The sequence below is a fragment of the Pan paniscus genome, chromosome 3 (genome assembly GCF_029289425.2).
Source record: "Pan paniscus chromosome 3, NHGRI_mPanPan1-v2.0_pri, whole genome shotgun sequence".
In the NCBI taxonomy this organism is placed as follows: domain Eukaryota; kingdom Metazoa; phylum Chordata; class Mammalia; order Primates; family Hominidae; genus Pan; species Pan paniscus.
Genome location: NC_073252.2, coordinates 6,221,157 through 6,239,377, shown reverse-complemented (window position 1 = coordinate 6,239,377; position 18,221 = coordinate 6,221,157). Strand labels below are relative to the sequence as shown.

Below are 18,221 nucleotides of genomic sequence, written 5' to 3'. Positions count from 1 at the left end.
TTCTGCTGGGAACACGGGTCTTGCCGCCTCCCTGATGTTAGCTGGAGATGGTCCCTCAGGGAAGGCTGTTCTCGGATTCCTAAAACCTCTCTAGAGTTCTTAATTCCGCCTTGTCCCCTGGACGCCTTGAGTGAGCAGGGCTCAGGGCACCTTCTTGGGCCTGTTTTGCTTTCTCTCCTGTGCCCCCCTGACCCCTAGCCCCAGTGGGCCTTTTTTTTTTTTTTCCTGTGTTTTGCCTGGACCTAGGCTGTTGATATTCACAAGCGTGAAATGAGACACCTTTGCTGTTTGTATTCGGTTACATCGTCCCCTTTCCCCGTCCCTGAGACCTTGGAGGCAGAGGCCCGGGTACCAAAGGAGAGGAGAAGAGGGTTGCCGGCGCTCACCTGGGACACAGCACTGGCTAAGACGGCAGCTGGCTCTCCTGCCCACCCCTAGGTTCTGGCCTGGGGTCCACTCCACAGATGGAAGGTCCCGTCAGAGAACAGAGAACTCCTGAGCTTCCTGTGCTCCTAGCTGGGTAGTTTCCTGTCCTCTCCCTGGGAGATTCACCTGCGGATGATGACATCCTGATTCTAAATAATGACCCATGTCATGAACTTGGCACTTGCCCTTCACCTACCTAAGCCACCTGTTATCTTAGGCCAGGTGGGGGCTGCTGTACCCTATGGGGCTTTGTGAGGTTTGAATTAGACTAAAGACCCCATGTCAAATGCCTGGCACAGCACCTGTCACACACAGGCACCCAACAGCTTTTGGGGCACCTTCAAGCAAAACATCAGTTTTGCTCCCCTGGGAGCAGCCAGGGGCCTTGGGCATACTAGCAGGGGAGAGTCATCCAGTCGGGGCAAAGAGGTAGGTGACCTAGTAAGGAAGATGCTCATTTTACCTCCTCTCGCCCTGCTGTTTCCTCCTCCTGCCACCTCCTGCTTTCCTCTGGGTATTTGCCAATGAGATCTAGTTGCGGGCTTTTGGAAATGGAATCTGCTCTAAAAAAGGAGCGGTCATACTCAGATGATTGAAGAATTATCCCTCAAAGCCCTGAACTCCCCCAGTTCATTAAATCAGCAATCCCTAAGCCTGGGCCTCCAAGGATCCAGGCAATTATTTTCTCTTTAACTCCTGCCTTTTATGAAACTTAGAATATTCCCCTAAAAGTTTTCGTGGGGAGAGAGGCAGGGCTCGGGAGAGTGTAGCACAAGTCTTCATCTGTCCCCTACTCGGTGTCACTGGCATTTAGTGGACGTTCCTTCTCATCTCATTCTGGTGGATCCCTACAAAGAACATATTGGTACCGTATTTCTGTTCCGCAGATGGAGAGGGTGAGGCTCAGAGAATTCAACTGACTTGGCCAGGATCATGGAATCAGTGAGTGGCAGAGGCAGGACTCAACTTGAGAAAGACTGGCTCTGCAGCCACTCCAGGCCAATGTGGTAGTGGAGGAGCTGGAAGCAGACAAGGGTCCTTGCACCCCAACCACATACCGAATGCAGGGCCACCCAGAAGTCAGTTGAGTGCACTTGAGGCTACTCTGTCGGTGTATCCTCTACGAAGGTGAACAAAACCTCAGTCTCGTGTTGAAGGAGCCTCTATCTAATGAGGAGACACCTGACTCTAAACCCAGGGGCAATAAAGGGCATTCATTCAAAGCACTGGAAATAAGCAGAGAGGAGAGAGTGACGGATTGGAGGATATGCTTTCTGGAGTAGGAAGCACTCAGACCAGGCCTTGAAGGACAGAAAGCAGGATTTAACAGCTGGAAGGATAGAGTGAAGGTCTCAAGGCTGCGGGACCTGAGTGGACACAGGCACCGGGGTGGGAGAGTCCAGGGTGCTTGAAGACACAACGGTGTCGAAAGGGTGACAGCAAAGTGCTCTAAGAGCACCGTTCAGGAGCAGGCATTGTGCCTGGTACCAAAGCCTCCCAGGAGTGCTGGTGTGATCCGGTCACTACCAGAAGACGGCTGAGCCATAACCCATGCCGCAGAGTATTAAGCCCTCCACCAGTCAATCCAGGTTAGAGGGGACCCTCACAGACCCCAGGTGTCACTGCAGCACAGAAGGCGCTGTGTGAGAGGCAAGTGGCTGAACTCTGCCAGGTGGAGTCAGGGAAGACTTCACAGAGGAGGCAACATTTGAATTGGGCCTTGACATCTACGTAGAAGTTCACCAGAGACAGAGAGAGAGCAGAGCCCTTTCAGACATGGAGATGGCCTCCTATACCTGGAGGAAGAGCATGACCAGGATGTTGGAAGTGGAGACAGGAAAGAGTTATCACAGCAGCACTGCACACAGGCCCCTGCCCCATCAGAAACACCCAAGAGGAAGTGAGATCCAGGCTGCCAGTCTGGAAACAACTCTAACCTGCCTCGAAGATCCAGCAGTTGCTCTTGCTCAACCACTTGGGGGCCGTCGGCCAACCAGTTGAGTGATCATTGCCATCTCACTTCTCACCTGCCCCGTGCAATGCGGAACCAGGAGGACACTGGTCTGTGCGGTGGTGCAGGTGGTACAGTCAGATTCAAGCCCGACCTGAATTCCTGGGTGATTGAATCAGGGGCCCCAGGGGAGACATCAGAGCACTGAATGTCCTCATTAAAATGTTTTTTAATAGCAGTTTCTAAAGCACTTTTATTACTATCTCCATTTGGAGATTTAATTTGAGAAAAGGAAATGGAATCATTTTTTTGTGCCCATGTTTCCTAAGAGCAAAACCAATTCCTGTTTTCCTTTGAGCATCCTGGAGAGAAGAGGAGGGAGGTCTTCACGCACACAGGCAGGGTTGGTCCTACACAGAATGAAGTTTTTTTCGGGGAGGGGTGATGGCCCTGCTTGGTCCAATTGCAGTCCTCTGCGCAAGGCTGTCCCTCCAGTGCCATGCAGAATAACTGCCAAGATGTCTTTTCTTGCAGACAAGCCACCACCTGGACGTCAAGTCTGAGATGACGGCAGCTTTAAGAGGTCAGTGTGATTTTTGATCAGGAAAAGTCTGTGTGCTCAGAAAAAGTCCAGGCCGGCAGGACGCTGTGACAGGTGGGCCAGAGGGGAGATGCCCACTGTCGCATTCATGCTACTAAAAGGAACAGGACCCACCTCTCCCTCCCGCTTTCCTATGTGGCATTGCCTTCCTATTTCACAATGAGAGAACACACTGGAAAAATAGAAACGTTCAAATTCCTCAGTGCTAGAGTTTCACTCCTGGAAACTCATCCTAAGTAGATAATTCTGTATGTGGAAAGACTCTGCGGACAGGCATGTCCCTCCCAGTGCATCTATAATAGCCAAAAACTGGGAGGAACCCTCAGTATTGTTAATGAACCCATATAATCAGTGAAATACAACATGGTCATTAAAATGATTCTGAGAAACACCATGCAACAGCATGGGAATTACCATGTTCCACTAAGTTTGAAACTGTTAGGATATGGGCCAGGCGCAGTGGCTCACGCCTGTAATCCCAGCACTTTGGGGGGCCGAGGCAGGCAGATCACGAGGTCAAGAGATGGAGACCATCCTGGCCAACATGGTGAAACCCCATCTCTACTAAAAATACAAAAATTAGCTGGGCATGGTGGCGCATGCCTGTAGTCCCAGCTACTCGGGAGGCTGAGGCAGGAGAATGGCTGGAACCTGGGAGGCGGAGGTTGCAGTGAACCGAGATCACACCACTGTACTCCAGCCTAGTGAAAAAGCAAGACTCCAAAAAAAAAAAAACCTCTTAAGATATGGAATGTTTCATATAATTATAACTGTATAATTCGACGTGCACATCTGGATCTGATCTGCAACTTAGGATAGGACAGCACCTAAAACATTAGCCGTGGTTACTCAGAGAGTTGGTAACATGAGTGCTTTTTTTTTTAAATTCTGCTATTTTTATTATTTATTTATTTATTTTTGAGAGGGAGTCTCCCTCTGTCGCCCACACTGGAGTGCAATGGTGTGATCTTGGCTCACTGCAACCTCCGTCTCCTCAGTGCAAGCAACTCTCCTGCCTCAGCCTCCCGAGTAGCTGAGATTGCAGGCGCCCACTCTCATGCCCGGCTAATTTTTGTATTTTTGTAGAGACAGGGTTTCTCCATGTTGGCCAGTCTGGTCTTGATCTCCTGACCTCATGTGATCCACCTGCCTCGCCCTCCCAAAGTGCTGGGATTACAGGCATGAGCCACTGCACCCGGCCTATTTTTATTATTAAAAAGAAAATGAAGCCCCTACCTGACCAGACAGAATTTTCCTGGACCTTGTTTTACTCTTTTTTATTTCAATAGTTTTGGGGGAACAGGTGGTATTTGATTGGGCCTTGTGTAAGCGCAGCTTACTACCCTCAGCGTGGGGGCGGGATGGGGCTCCTAAGGATTTGTTTAGTGTTGTGTTTGGATCAGGTGCACGATAAAACGTGTAGAACGTCTGGATGGTGTTACCTTTAAGACCAAGCTGCTATTGAGATCTGTTCATCTAGTGGTTCTTATTACTAGATTCTCTTCTTGCCAGCTGTGTGGTCTTAGATGAGTTCATTAACCTCTCTGAGCCATACACTCTTTTAAGAGGAGGATAATACGACCTTCCTCTGGAGTGTCTGGCCCCTGGCACATAGCAGGATGTCAGTACATGAGCAGAGAAATGTGTTCTCAGTCTTTGACACCTCAGGATGGGCCTGTCCTTCTCTGCCTTGGCCTTCTGTCCCTACAGCCTGACTTGGTGCCTGTTCTCACAGTTGGAGAGGCACAGATCCTAGCTGGTCTGCTTCTGCCACTAATTTTCTCTCTGTGGCCCCAGGCAAGTCTCCTTCCCTCTCTTGCTCAGCTTCATCCCGTTTCAAAGAAGGAAACGCGCTAGATCGATTGAGTTATTTTTTTGTTGGACATTTCTGGAGGGCCGCCACATGCCAGATCCCACATAGGTGTTGCTGCACTTACAAAGCTAAGCCGGCTTGCAAAGGCAGTGGTCCCTGCATGGAATGAGCTTGCAGCCAGGTAGGGGAAGGTGAGGCAGGCAGGCAGGCAGTTTTCTGGGATGCCCCAAGATCATGACAGCACCATCAGAGGCGTATGGGTGAGGTCCTTGGAGAGCTCAAAGGCATCTGAGAGGACCTCTGCCCCGGGGCATGGAAACTGGGAATGATTTGGGAATGGCTAGAGAGTGAAGAAGTTTATGACAGGGCTCAGACACTTGTAGACTTTTCACCTAGGTTCCTGGGTGGAGGCTTGACTGAGAATTTTCCCTTCCAGCTCAGACATACCTCTTGAATCCTGAAATGGACAGTGTCCTCCAAAGCTCATTGTCTTCAGAGTCCTGGCCTGTTCCCGAGCCGGAGTGGCCAGCACAGACAGCCCAACTGGATTCTCTGAAGGTGAGAAGGCACCTGTCACCTCATTTCCTAAATGAACTTTGTTATTGAAAGTACAACACATTTACAGCTCAGCAAATTATCCAAGCGATATACACCCAGAAAGCCACCACCAGGTCAAGAAATAGAACATAACCGACTCCCGAACAGCCCCCTGGTTTCACCCTCAGTCTCCTTCTATGATCTAATTTTAATGTTTGTTTCTGGTCAAATCATGTGTCCTAGGTCTGGTGACTTTTTTTTTTTTTTTTTTTTTTTGAGACGGAGTCTTGCTCTGTTGCCCAGGCTGGAGTGCAATGGCGCGATCTCGGCTCACTGCAACCTCTGCCTCCTGGTTTCAAGCAATTCTCCTGCCTCAGCCTCCCAAGTATCTGGGATTACAGGCGCCCACCACCATGGCAGGCTAATTTTTGTATTTTTAGTAGAGATGGGGTTTCACTCTGTTGGCCAGGCTGGTCTCGAACTCCTGACCTCATGATCCACCCACCTCGACCTCCCAAAGTGCTGGGATTACAGGCATGAGCCACCACACCCAGCTGGTCTGGTGACTTTTAGTGGATGCTGGACATCATGTATGAAAACTTTGATGACACAATTTGAGGCCTGACAGTATCTCCATCCACAGAGGACTTCCTTTGTTCTGCTCAGGGCAGGTCATCTTCCTCACATCAAGGCTGAGTCGACAAGGAGTTCCAGTGCTCAGGAGGTCTGCTGCATTTCTGGTTCACACTCACTCCTAGGGCATAAAAGCCTGTCGAGTATTTGAGAGCCCTTTCCCCTGTCGGCCCCAAGAGGCTGCTCAGAGCTCTCCTTAGCTTTTCACCCTCTCAGCTGGCTCCTTCCTGCACAGACCCTGCCTTCACCTCGAGGGGAAATAGGTCCTCAATTGCCCTGCTCGCTTTTCTTGGCTTCTCTTCTGTTTTCAGTTTTGGCTCCACAAGTCCTCACAGCCTTCGTAGCTCTCAGATGGCTTCAGACAAATGTTCTGTTACGTTTCCCCCTAGCTTTTCTAGTTGCACATACTGCAGGTTTGGTCCTAAAGACCCTAATCAGTCATTGCCAGAGCAGCACTCCCCTCTGTCTTCTCAGAGAAAACTTACTTATGAGCTTTGGGGTCTGGCAGATCTGAGTTCAAGTCCCAGCCTTACCCCGTTTTAGTTCCCTGTGATGTTGGGCAAGTACTTCATCTGCCTGCACGTAACTGTCAGCTGTGAAATGCGGCTGCCTGCCTCCTACTGTTAGGAGGAGAAATCAGGCAGGCAGAGCTGAGTGTGTGCCTGGCACATCAGAGGTGCTCACAGTAAAAAAGAGAAAGCAGCCATTGCTCAGAAGGAAAACTGCTCTTACTCATTTTATTTCAGCTGATTGTAATTTTTCTCCCTTCTTTTATCCCCATGGCTTCTTTCCTGTCTCAATAATTACATTAATTTATTTTATCTAAAAGATAAAAGGGACAATAATATCTACCTCTCAGGCTTGTTGGGACAAGTCAATGAAATCATGCATATGAAGTATTTATTATAGTGCCTGGAATCAAAAATAGAGGAGGTATTAAAAGAAAGATAGCTATTGTTATTGACCTTAAACTTTTTTTTCTGATGGGTAAACTTCATTTTAAATGACTTCTTATCTAGTAATAAAAACAAAGCTTTGATCATTCCTAGGATAATTACCTCTGATTTTTTATTTTAATCTACCTTATCAGCAGCAGGTAGAAGATATTCTAGGCAGGCTGGGCGCAGTGGCTCACACCTGTAATCCCAGCACTTCGAGGGGCCGAGGGCAGATCACTTGAGGTCAGGAGTTTGAGACTAGCTGGCCAACATGGTGAAACCCCGTCTCTACTAAAAATATAAAAATTAGCTGGGTGTGGTGGTACATGCCTGTAGTCTCAGCTACTCGGGAGGTTGAGGCAGAATTGCTTGAACCTGGGAGGCGGAGGTTGTAGTGAGCCAAGATCGTGTCTCTGCACTCCAGCCAGGGCAACAGAGCGAGACTCCATCTCAAAAAAAAAAAAAGAAAGAAAAAAAAGAAGAAAATATTTTAGGCGAAGGGAGTACTTGTAAAAAGATGGGAGGATGAGTGTCCATGAGGCATTTGGAGGAATGGTAAGCAACATCGCTGGAGCATAAAGTATGAGGTGGTAGAGCGGAGACTAGAAGAGGATAATGACGACAGTGATAGCAAGAGCAGCGAAACAGAAAACACACCCAAACCTTACTGCGCCGGCATTGGTTCATCCAGTCCCACAAAGGGCCCACCAAATAGATATCAGCATCAGCTCCACTTTACCTGTGAGAAAAGATGAGGCACAGAGGGGGCAAAGGTCACCCAGCTCATAAGCGGCAGAGCTGGGCTTCCAAGCAGGGGCGCCTGGCTCCGGAGCTGGCCCTCTGATCGTTATGTGGCCAGATGGTGCGTGGCCTGGATGGGGGTGGGGTTGGGAAGAGAGGAGCAGTCCCTCTTCCCTCCCTCAAAGTTCCAATCTGGAGCTCAGTGTGAGAACAAACCCTCTAATGTCTGCTGTCAGTGACACTGGCCAGAAACCTGTAGCAAAGCTTTTGAGGAAATAGTTGGAGTAATATGTTGCATGAATGGATAAACCAAAAATGCATCTTAATACCCTTATGGTTCCAAGTTGGTCAGGTGTTCTTCAGCTTTCTTCAAAGTTATCACTAAAAACACAGAATGTCACTGGACTGGAAACCTTTCCTCTGTTGGAAATCATTTCAAGTCCATAGGGGACTTCAGTTTCTTTGCAGCAAGATGGCAGAATGTCAATTTAAATGTTTTTCCCATGTTTCGCACAGTACCTGGCCCATGGGAGGCCTTCAGAAGCACTTGTTGGGTGAATAGTTAGCCAGAGACAGGGGCCATCAGGCTGTTTCTCTGGAAGGTGCACGGCACCTGCTCCTGGTTCCCAGCACTGCATTTTCGCTGCAGTCTTGGTTCTGTCCAGTCATCATGAACATTTGGGAACAGAGCTCCTTGCCCTGGGCAAAAACAGACAGCAAGCCACGTATCTGGGCTGGTTTTGGGGAAGAGCTTCCCATGCTGAAAACAAACTTGTTAAATAATGACACCAGGGGATTAGCGACCTACAAGGAAAATGAGGTCATGGAGTTTTGAAGGGCAGTAACTAAATTTGTCACGTCACACAAATCTATTACTGTACAGTTGAGCTTAGCAAAAAAAAAAGGAGAAGAGAGCTTTAGAGTATACAGACATGTCCTGAAAAGGCTGACCAATCTTTAGTGAATGAGGAGATGTTTCGCCCTCTATATCATTAGCCTCATCCTATCACTCAGCCACTGAAGATCCAATACTACATCCCTGGGTTCAGCTGTCACTGTGGTGGGGAATCAGGCAGGCTTGAGAGCTGTATGGCCTGGGTTCAAATCTTGCAGCAGGCTCCAATTAGCTGTGAGGCCTTGGGCACAGCACTTCACCTCTCTGGGCTTCTGTTGCTTCATCTGTATGACGGGATGATAATAATAACACTTATCTCCTTGGATTTTGTAAAGATGCAATGAATCAATACGTGGAAAGTGCTTGGAACGACACATTGCAAGAGCTTAGTAAATGTTCACTGTTGTAGACTGAATCCTAGGAAATTGCCAATATCATACTACTCTTTCCCTCAGAAACAGTAATTTCATATGGCTTAAACTATCCTTATCATTATTATTATAGTTGTTGTTTTTGAGATGGAGTCTCCCTCTCTTGCCCAGGCTGGAGTGCAGAGGCACGATCTCGGCTCACTGCAACCTCTGCCTCCCAGGTTTGAGTGATTCTCCCGCCTCAGCCTTTTGAGTAGCTGAGATTACAGGTGTGCACCACCACACCCAGCTAATTTTTGTATTTTTAGTAGAGACACTCATTTCAAAACAAAAAGCTAAACTATGTTAAAATAAATCTATGCACTTTTACACTTCCTGGGGAGCCCTCAGTTCCTTGTCCTTGTCCTTGTTTGTCCTTCCATGAAGAGACAGCCACTTCCAGGAAGGGACAGAATTGGACAGGTAGCGGCTTTAGTACAAACAGGGTTTTACCATGTTGGCCAGGCTGATCTCGAACTCCTGACCTCAGGTGAGCCACCCACCTCAGCCTCCCAAAGTGCTGGGATTACAGGCATGAGCCAGGCCGACTATCATTATTATTATTATTATAAGATGGAGTCCAGACTCCTAATGCGCACATTAGTCAGCCCAGAATGACCTTGCGTTTTAAACACATAACAGAATCCTGCTCCTCCCCAAAAGCCGAGCTCAGACACTGCCTCCATGAGGCCTTCCCAGCTCCTCAGTGTGCAGTCAGCACTTCCGTCCTGGAGGCTTCATCAGCACCTGTGTGGGTCTCTCTTCGGGCTTGACCCCTGCAGCATAATATTGAGTTTATGTGTCTGCCTCTCCCACTGGATTGGAAGTGCTTTGAGGGCAGGGACAAGGTCAGGCTTGGCACATAGTGATCGCCGATTCCCTGCCTCTGCTGTCCAGCCTCTTTTTGAGCTGTCTTCCACCGGTGAGGCAAAAGGCCCTGCTCATTGCAAACCTGCGGCTGCTCTTGCCTCCTGGGACTGGTGGAGAAGTCGGCTCCATTCTGCTCATCTGTCTGGCAAGGCACGGACACACCTGCCACACCCTTTAGAGGAGGGAGAAGAGGCATTAGCAGGACTCACATGTTACCTGGTGAGGCAGTCCTGCCTGTCATTTGCGGGAAGGTGCCTGAGAGGTGTGAGATGTTGGTCGTGAAGGGATCACAGGTACAATAGTGACTGGAAAGGAGACGTAGAAAGAGTGGAGGTTTGAAATCAGATGGGCTTGGCTTTGAAGTCGAAGCCACTTTAGAGCTAATACATTTAGTGAAGGCATTTAGAATCTCTTAAACTGTCAAGTGGGTTTTCATCTATAAAGTGGGCCTGATGATAGCTTGTTGCAGGAACTAAGTGAAGGCAAGTAAGATGGCACATTTGGGGAAAGCCCTGAGATGTGCTGGGCATGAGGTTTGCAACCAGCAAGACATGACTTCCCCTTTCAAGGGAAGGTCACTTTCTCTTATCACCGGGAAGGAGAAAATTTATAGAGGATACCCACTCTACAGGAACGCCCGCTCATGACTGTATTGTCAGGCACCTGCCACATGACGTGGAGAGGGAGCCTCACGCTGCCCCAATCTCATTTTCTGACCCAGAACGCAGGGATGACAGCGTGTGTCTCATTGAACTGTCACCAAAGGAAGTGAGCCAATGTGTGAGGAGTATTTGGTGCCAGGCACAGAAAGTGCCCCAAAACTGTTAGCTATCACTGTCATCTCTTCCTTTGATTAAATGTGTGAATGGAGGGGCTTTTACAAACGTGGACGCAGAGACCATTTCATTGTCCTCTTGCCTGCAGCTCCCTCTGTCCTTGGTGTCCACGCTTGATCCTGGAACGTGCCTGGCAGCGGTGACTGTGGAACCAGGTCTCCCCGCACAACGTCTGCAAGAAAAAGGTGGAATGCCCTGTCCTGCCCTCCAAGTCGATAACGTCCCAGCACCCTCTGAGCTCCTGAGCCCAGCAAGGATCCTGGCTTTTCACCAAGAGCTTAGACAAAGCATTTGCAGCAATTCCCAGGTTCATAAATCACCGCTGGAGTTAGAAATGTAATAGGGCCACTCATTCTCCGGAGCCATTTCATAGACTCCATAAATATTTGAAGCAGAACCTTCAGAGAGTGCTTTAAGAAATTGGTAGCAATCAGAGCCCTCATTTAGTGGCAAGTGGTTTTGCCTTCGGCTTTGGGATTTTGTGTTCATTGTCAGAGCTTGAGAGAAATGCTGGCCTGTGCCTGGCAAATTCCGAGGAGTTTGGCTATGGCAATGTCAAGGCAGCATAGGAAATATTTACTGTACCAAAACCTATTGAATGATTGGTCCAGAGGTTCTCAACTGGGCGCAGTTTTAGCCCCCCAGGGAAAATCTGGCCATGTCTGGAGACATTTTTGGTTGTCACAGCTGGGACACTGCTACTGGCATCTGGTGGGTAGAGGCCAGGGATGCTATGAAATGTCCTACAATACCCAGGCCAGCCTCCTACAGCAAAGAATTACAGCCCGAGGGTCGCCAGTGCTGAGGTCGAGAGCCCAGGACAGATCTCATAGCTCCCAACAAGATCAGCCATGGAGAATTGTTTTGTTTTTTTTTTTTTTCTGCCCCCGGGGTCCTTCCCATGTTTTAAAAGATTTTTTGTCTACTAAGTGAAACGCCTAACTTAAGTCACCATATATTTTACATTTAAAAACATTAAAACTAACCAGAACTTTCTAATCAGTCCATCCACTCCAAAAACGTCTGTTGATATCCACTGGATGCCATGCAATGTGGCATGAAGGAGAAGAGACAAGTCAATGTTGATCCTGGCGCCGGGGACCTCACAGGACAATGGGAGAGATACTCCTGTGAGTAAATCAGCACGCACGCAAGTGTCACATGTGCCCTGAGCAACGGGATGAAGGCAAGGGTCCGTTCTACTTGGCTTGGGACAACTGGAAGTCAGCCACAAAGGAATGCCTGGGCAGTGTCCGGTGGGTGAGGTGGGAAGGGTGCTGCTGTACGAGGGAACGCATGTGCAAAGGCCCTGAGGCATAAAACTGAACTGTGGATGTGCCCCTGGAGGGGAAGTGGGCAAAGCATGCTCTTGTCAAGCCAGCTGCAAGCAGTCACTGCATCGTTCCCATCCAGCACCCCCTCCTTCCACCGAGAACAGAGACTCGTGCCCCGAATCAGGTGGGCGACCCAGGAGAAGAGCACTTCTATCCTGAGGGCAGCCCCCCAAAAAGAGAGTCCAGGGGGCTTGGACGACACACACCAGACCCTGACCCAGGCTCACCCACCAGAGATGTCACCTCTCTCTTTGGGAAGGGGCTGAGGAGGGGCTTAAGGGAAAGGCCAAAGCCGCTACCTGTCCAATTCTGTCCTCTCCTGGAAGTGACTGTCCCTTCATGGAAGGACAAACAAGGACAAGGACAAGGAACTGACGGCTCCCCAGGAAGTGTCAAAGTGCATAGATTTATTTTAACGTAGTTTAGCTTTTTGTTTTGAAATGAAAATTACACAGAGTTCCCGTAGACTCTTCCCCGGGCTTCCCTTGATGTTAACATCTCATGTGACTTATGTTGTACAATTATAGAAACTAGTGGGTTTTATTTTGAGGAAAATTGGGGAGCCATTGAGACGTAAGAAAGGCAGCCTCAGCACATTGAGTTCCACCCTTTAAATTCGTTTATGGGGTTTTCTGATGGGTTAGCACATTCATCCATGTATTCCTGGATTGATTTACCCACAGATCTGTCTATTTATTTATTTATTCAATATGCATTTAGTGACTGCTGTGCGAGTGTCTGGCTGGATGCTGCTGGGGAAGAAGTAAAGATGATGCTGTCCACCTAGGTTTTCAGGGACCCCCCTGGAGACCCTGTGGCCCCGTTACCACCCCTCAAGAATCCCCAGATTGGAAACCACTGCGGTGATCCCTTTGTTGGTTCGACCACCCCAGGGCTTCCCTATAATTTCCAAGCTGGAAGTGACCTGCAGCACTGGTTCGGTGATCCGCCTTCTGCCTCCCTCTGTATTTTGGGACAACGTCATTAGCTTTGAGCATCAGGAACATGACAGAGAGAGGACAGAAACCCGGTGCAGCCGAGGACAGCCAGCTGAGCCCTTGCTGAGCCAGCGAGATGCAGCGTGGTGCCACCACATCTGGTCTCCAGGAATCCCAGGAGCTCAGACGTCCGTCGTCTTGTGACTTCATGCCCCCCTGTGCCGCGCTCACGTGCTGGGCCTGGGCAGAAAGGCAACCCAGGAAATCCATTAAAGCAAGCCAAGACGACCTTTGCAGCGTAACCCAACGATTCCCTAATAAATCATGTTTCCAAGGCAGAGCCACTTATTCTCCCGGGCCATGAATTGCCGTCTGGGTCTAGCACTTTGGGTCGGCTCAAGCTTTGTGCCGTGGCTCCCTGGGGCACAGTACAGGATGGCGGACTCCCCTCGCCTGGTCTGTAGACCCCCGCATTTGGAAGGGCACATGGTGGCTCCTTGCCACCCATCAGATGCTCCAGGGGCAGGACCTGCTCTGGCAACCCAGCAGGTTCAGGCAGGAACTTGGCACACAGGAGCTGGTCTCAGGCTGCCCCACAGGCAGGGAATGACTACGAGTGACCCCGAGGCCTCTGGAGACCAGCCAGACGGTCCAGCCTGGCTCTGCAGCAGAAAACAATTTGTCACACGGACTGTCAGCAAACAACCATGGCGGACTTCCCTGGAGGCGGAGCCCTAAACCCTGCGAGGTAAATGCACCCCTCCGCGACTGCACAAAGGAGCCCCACCTCGGCTTTTAGGCAAATCAGAGGAGAGGGTTGGCTTGGCCTGAGGCCAAGCAGCAGAAGCTTTAGTGCAACCTCCCTCCCTGCTGCCTGGCTTGCTTTCCTGTGCTCCCGGGAGGGCTTCTGCTTGAGCTGCAAAGGAGTTCTGCTCAGCAGATGCTTCTCCGAGCACTTGTCAGGACAGGTGAAGGGCTGGGGTGTGGTCACAGGAGTCTCACTCCAGGTTCCTGTCCTCCAGAGTTTGCTCTGACTGACATGAACAGGGACAACACAAGGCCCAGGGGCCGTGGAGTGGGCGGCTGACCAATGAGCAGTCAGGGAGGGCTTCCTGGAGGAAGTGCCCTCTGAGTTGAGCCTTGGAGATGAGCAGGGATCAGCCTGGGTGAGGAGGCCTCCAAGCTAGGAGAAATCATGAGCAAAAGCCCAGGTAGGGTTGGGGTAGGAAATGGTGGTAGAGATACCTGGCTTTCTGTAATCCTGGAGTGGAAGGTTCCAGAAGGAAGACATTGCCTTTTTTGTGATCCTGCTGTGTGACCCTTTCTGATGTTCCCACAATGAGGAAATCACCTAACCACACACTTCTCACAACCTATCCCCATGGTTATATGCATGACTGTGTATCTGAGGGTAAATTGCTAAGAGGAAATCCTGGGTCAGAGGAGGTTAACATTTGTCATTTTGTTGGCCTTGGCCAAACTCCACTCCTTGCCCTCTTTGAAGTTGTAGCAGTTTTTGAATCTACTTGCAGAGCTTGGGGGTGCCTGGGGCCCCCAACCCTGCCAGCACCTGCCTGTGATGTGTGGATTCCATTTAGCATCACAGACAGGGCCCTGCACTGACAATGATGCTTCTGAGTGGGGGAGGTGGGAGTTAGCAAGCAGGCGTTTGCTTCCTGACTCCACCGGAGGGGCCAGCTGCGTTTCCATCTGCAGGTGCTCACAAGCAGGAGTGACCTCAGCTGGGAGGCTGGGATCTGGCTGCCGGGGATGACTGATAGAGCACTGGGCAGTTTGGAGGCTGGTGAGGCGCTGAGAAGTGGCCTTTGGGCTCAGCCAGGAAGGCTGATATGGTCCTGCGTTCCTATCCCCATCCACCACGCGGCAGCTGTGGGCCCTCTGCCCAGACCCCTTCAGGCTTGGCTTCCTCCTGGGAAAATGGAAATTACAGCCCTGTGACATCATCTTATCTCATGGAGCCTTGAAAGGTATCACGTGGCCAGTGCCCGGCGGTGGCATTCACAGCCCAGGTGTGTGACCACCCCTCGTCCTTTCCCCTGTAACGCTGGAGGCAGGTGACCCAGGAGCCAAGCACACACCCCCGCCTGGCTTTGGACCCCAGCTCTTCCCCTTACCCCACCTCTCCCCACCTCGGTGATTTCATCTGTAAAATGGAGTTGCCTGCCTCCAAGGGCGGTGGTGAGGTGTGAGTGAGTTAGCATCTGTGAAGCGCTCAAGGGGGGCCCTGCGACATGCTTAGAGCTACGGAAGTGCCACCACTGCTTTATCTCCATGCTTGTCATTTTTAAAAAACAGAATGAAAACAAATCACTTAAGGTGCAGGTGGGAAGGAGAGGTAGGGGCGGGCGCTCAGAGGGAGACACGCTCACAGCTGAAGAGCTCAGGAGGAAGACAGCAGGGGTCAGAGGGAAGCAAGGCTGCTGTTTCAGGCCTGTGCACAGGGCAGGTCAGCAGAGGTCTGCAGGGGTTGTAACGAGCCTGTCCAGAGGTTTCCTTCTCAGCTTTAATCCTGAACGTAACAGGAGCTCAATGCCTGCGGCTGCTGAATCTTCTCTCAGGTCTCTCCCAACCAGCATCTCTGGTCCTTTCCACTGGTCTGTCTTTTCTGGAACAGCCTTTCCCTTGGATTTGAGGGTTGTTTTGTCTGGGCCTTCTGGAGGTGGGCTGAGCTGGGCGTCTTCCATTCCCTAAATGTCCACATTTGTTTATCTGGAAGAATTTGCATCCCTGCTGCTTGGACCAGTATCTTTTACTTGATTTGACCCTTTTTAAAATGAACGAATCGAATACAGGCTGGCACGTCACACTCCAGAGCCCTCCCCTCTCCATGCGCTGCCTGCCGGGGAGGCCTAGGTGGGAGTGGAGGTCAGCTTTGCTGCCTGGAGCTGATCCCCCTCCCCCATCCGCCCAGTCCATCTTTTCTCCTCTCCTTTCCCTCCCAACACACACCAACTCCCTCATCTGCTACAGAATCTCAGCCCATTGCTCCCTGGGGCCCTCAAGCCATGGCTCTGTCTGAGTGGCCGAGAGTAATTTAGCATCGGGCAGCAGGTGCAGGGCTGAGGGCAGGGGTCGGGGGAGCTGGGCTCCCAGCTGCTGCTGCTTCCCCATGCCCAGCCCCGGGGCTGGGTTCCTGGTATTTGCTGGATGCCGGACCAGACCCCAGAACAATACCCCACCCCCAGCCTGACACACACAAGGGGAGGCTGCAGACAGGAGCCTAGAGTAGCCATTCCCCATTGTCACTGATAGTCCATCCATGGCACACACACTGACTGCTGTGGGCCTACTGTGTGCTGCTGCTGTCCTGGGAGCCAGGGAGGCAGAGCCAGCTCTTAGCCTGGCTGCTGAGTGGGGCTCACTGTCAGGCAGCAGGAGCCAAAGAGGCATCGACCCTGCTCTTCCAGAGCTACTGCATCTGGTTGTTCAGGTTGTGTCCTAAGCAAGGCACTTGGTCCAAGGGCAGAAGGGGCTGAAATCCAGCCGTACTCTTTCCTTGGGCTGTGCCTGTCTAGAGGAAACAGTGCCTTTTACAGAGGCTGCCTCAGCCGTCCTGGCCAAGCCCTGCCACCTATGTCCACCTGGAGCGGGCATCTTTCTGCAATTCTGTACAAAGGCACCGTGTGGCCCAGCACAGTGATTTTTGCTGACTCATACCTAGTGGTGCTGAGTCAGCAGCCTGTGGTGGGCAGGTCTTGGAGTCCCCGAGGGCCCCCAGCAGGGCCCTCCAGCTTGTACAATGCCAGAGGGGCTGGACCTGCCCCCATGCACCCTCCTGCCAGACTCAGGAGGCTGGCACTGTCCCAGGACCTGGCCTGCGAACAGTCCTGCCGTGGGATGATGGGACGGTGCTCTCTGCTCACTGGCAGGATTAACATACTGCTGTCACTGAGTCCTACCTTTTATCACCAAATAGTCCCAGCACCTGCATCCTGGATCCTCCTTTAGGAAGTTACTGTGACTCCACCCATGCCCAGCTTGAGGCCAGGTTAGTACTGGACAAGGACTCAAGGCAGTGGGGATGATTGTGGGGCTGCTGCTTCATAGCTGTGTGTCTCTAGGTGAGTCATTTAACCTCTCTGTGTAAGTCAACTGTAGCCGCAATATTACCGTGTAAGAAACCAGCCCAAACTCAGTGACTCCCAGCCATTCTTTTTCACTCTCTCGTCTGCAGCTTGGCTAGGGTTCGGCTGACTAGGCTGGGCTCAGCTGGGAGGCTTTGCTTCAGGCAGAGGGCTGGGATTCAGGCCCGCTCCCTGCCACAGTAAGTCACGTGAACATCAGTGGGGCGGGGACTCACACTCCTCTGCTATGGCAGGAGGAGGAAGAACTGACAGCATCCAGCCTCCTGCCTCTCACAGCAGACCTAGCACACCCCATGCAGGACAGGGGTCAAGACCAGAAGCAGCCACCTGAAAACAGTGCTCATCACAGAGGAGGCTCCCAGCAGCTTTTGGTTCCCTTCGGCTGTCCCTTGAATGTCTTCACAATGGCATCAAATATTTCTAGGCAAAACCAAAACTTACGATAGGGAATTCAAGTGGAGTCAGGGGTGGATGCACACAGCCGGTGCCAAAACGAGTCATTCTTGGAGGAGGGAGTGTCGGTGCCGGGAACTGTGCGTGTCCGTGGCCTTTCTGAGCACGCTCCTTCCTCTCCTGGAAACCTGGCTTTGTTTCTGGCTTCTCCCTGAGGATCTAAGTAGAGACATCCAGAAAAGAACGACGGAGTCCTCAAAGGAGCCAGCCAGTTTCTTTCTTTAGCGCTTGACCTTTTAGACAGTTTGGAATATCTCCTACCAAGTTCCCGTAAGGACGGGAAGTGGTGAGGGAAGGGGTGGATGGAGTAGATGGAGGTCCCCAGCCAAGGACCTTCCACCTGCAGCCAGGTGGGGAGCGGTGGTCCCTTGACTGTGCCGCCTGGGGCCAGAGACCAGCCCCGCTGCTTCTGAGGAGGGGCCAGCCAGTGCTCATGCGCTTCGCCCTGCTCCCTCGCCCTGGAGGTGGCTGCCTTCCCCACTGCCAGCCCTTCCAGGATTCTGGGGTGCAATTCGGCTGGCTTCTCATTGGCTTTCTGTGCAAATTCAGTAGAGCAAAGAAAGCTAAAAAGTGGCTTAACTTCTGTTCTCTCCTCCTCCTCTTCTTATCTATTGATCTATCTATTATCTATCTATCTGTCTATCATCTACCCATCTATCTTCAGATCCCCTCCATCAGTAGGTCTTGTCGCCTCCACCCGGGATCCAGCTGCCTCTTACGACTCCTGACCCTGGTTCGT

At 51.1% G+C, this 18,221-nt stretch overlaps 1 protein-coding gene across 1 annotated transcript in view; it reads left to right on the top strand.

Annotated features, from left to right (window-relative positions):
• Positions 1-18,221, top strand: part of C3H4orf50 (chromosome 3 C4orf50 homolog) — a 128,162-nt gene that overhangs the window by 55,423 nt on the left and 54,518 nt on the right. Inside the window, exons 11-13 of the mRNA XM_034951923.3 lie at positions 2,912-2,960; positions 5,228-5,349; positions 10,740-13,671. Coding sequence (XP_034807814.2) covers positions 2,912-2,960; positions 5,228-5,349; positions 10,740-10,991 — 423 coding nt within the window. The 3' untranslated portion in view covers positions 10,992-13,671. The remainder of the gene's footprint in view (positions 1-2,911; positions 2,961-5,227; positions 5,350-10,739; positions 13,672-18,221) is intronic.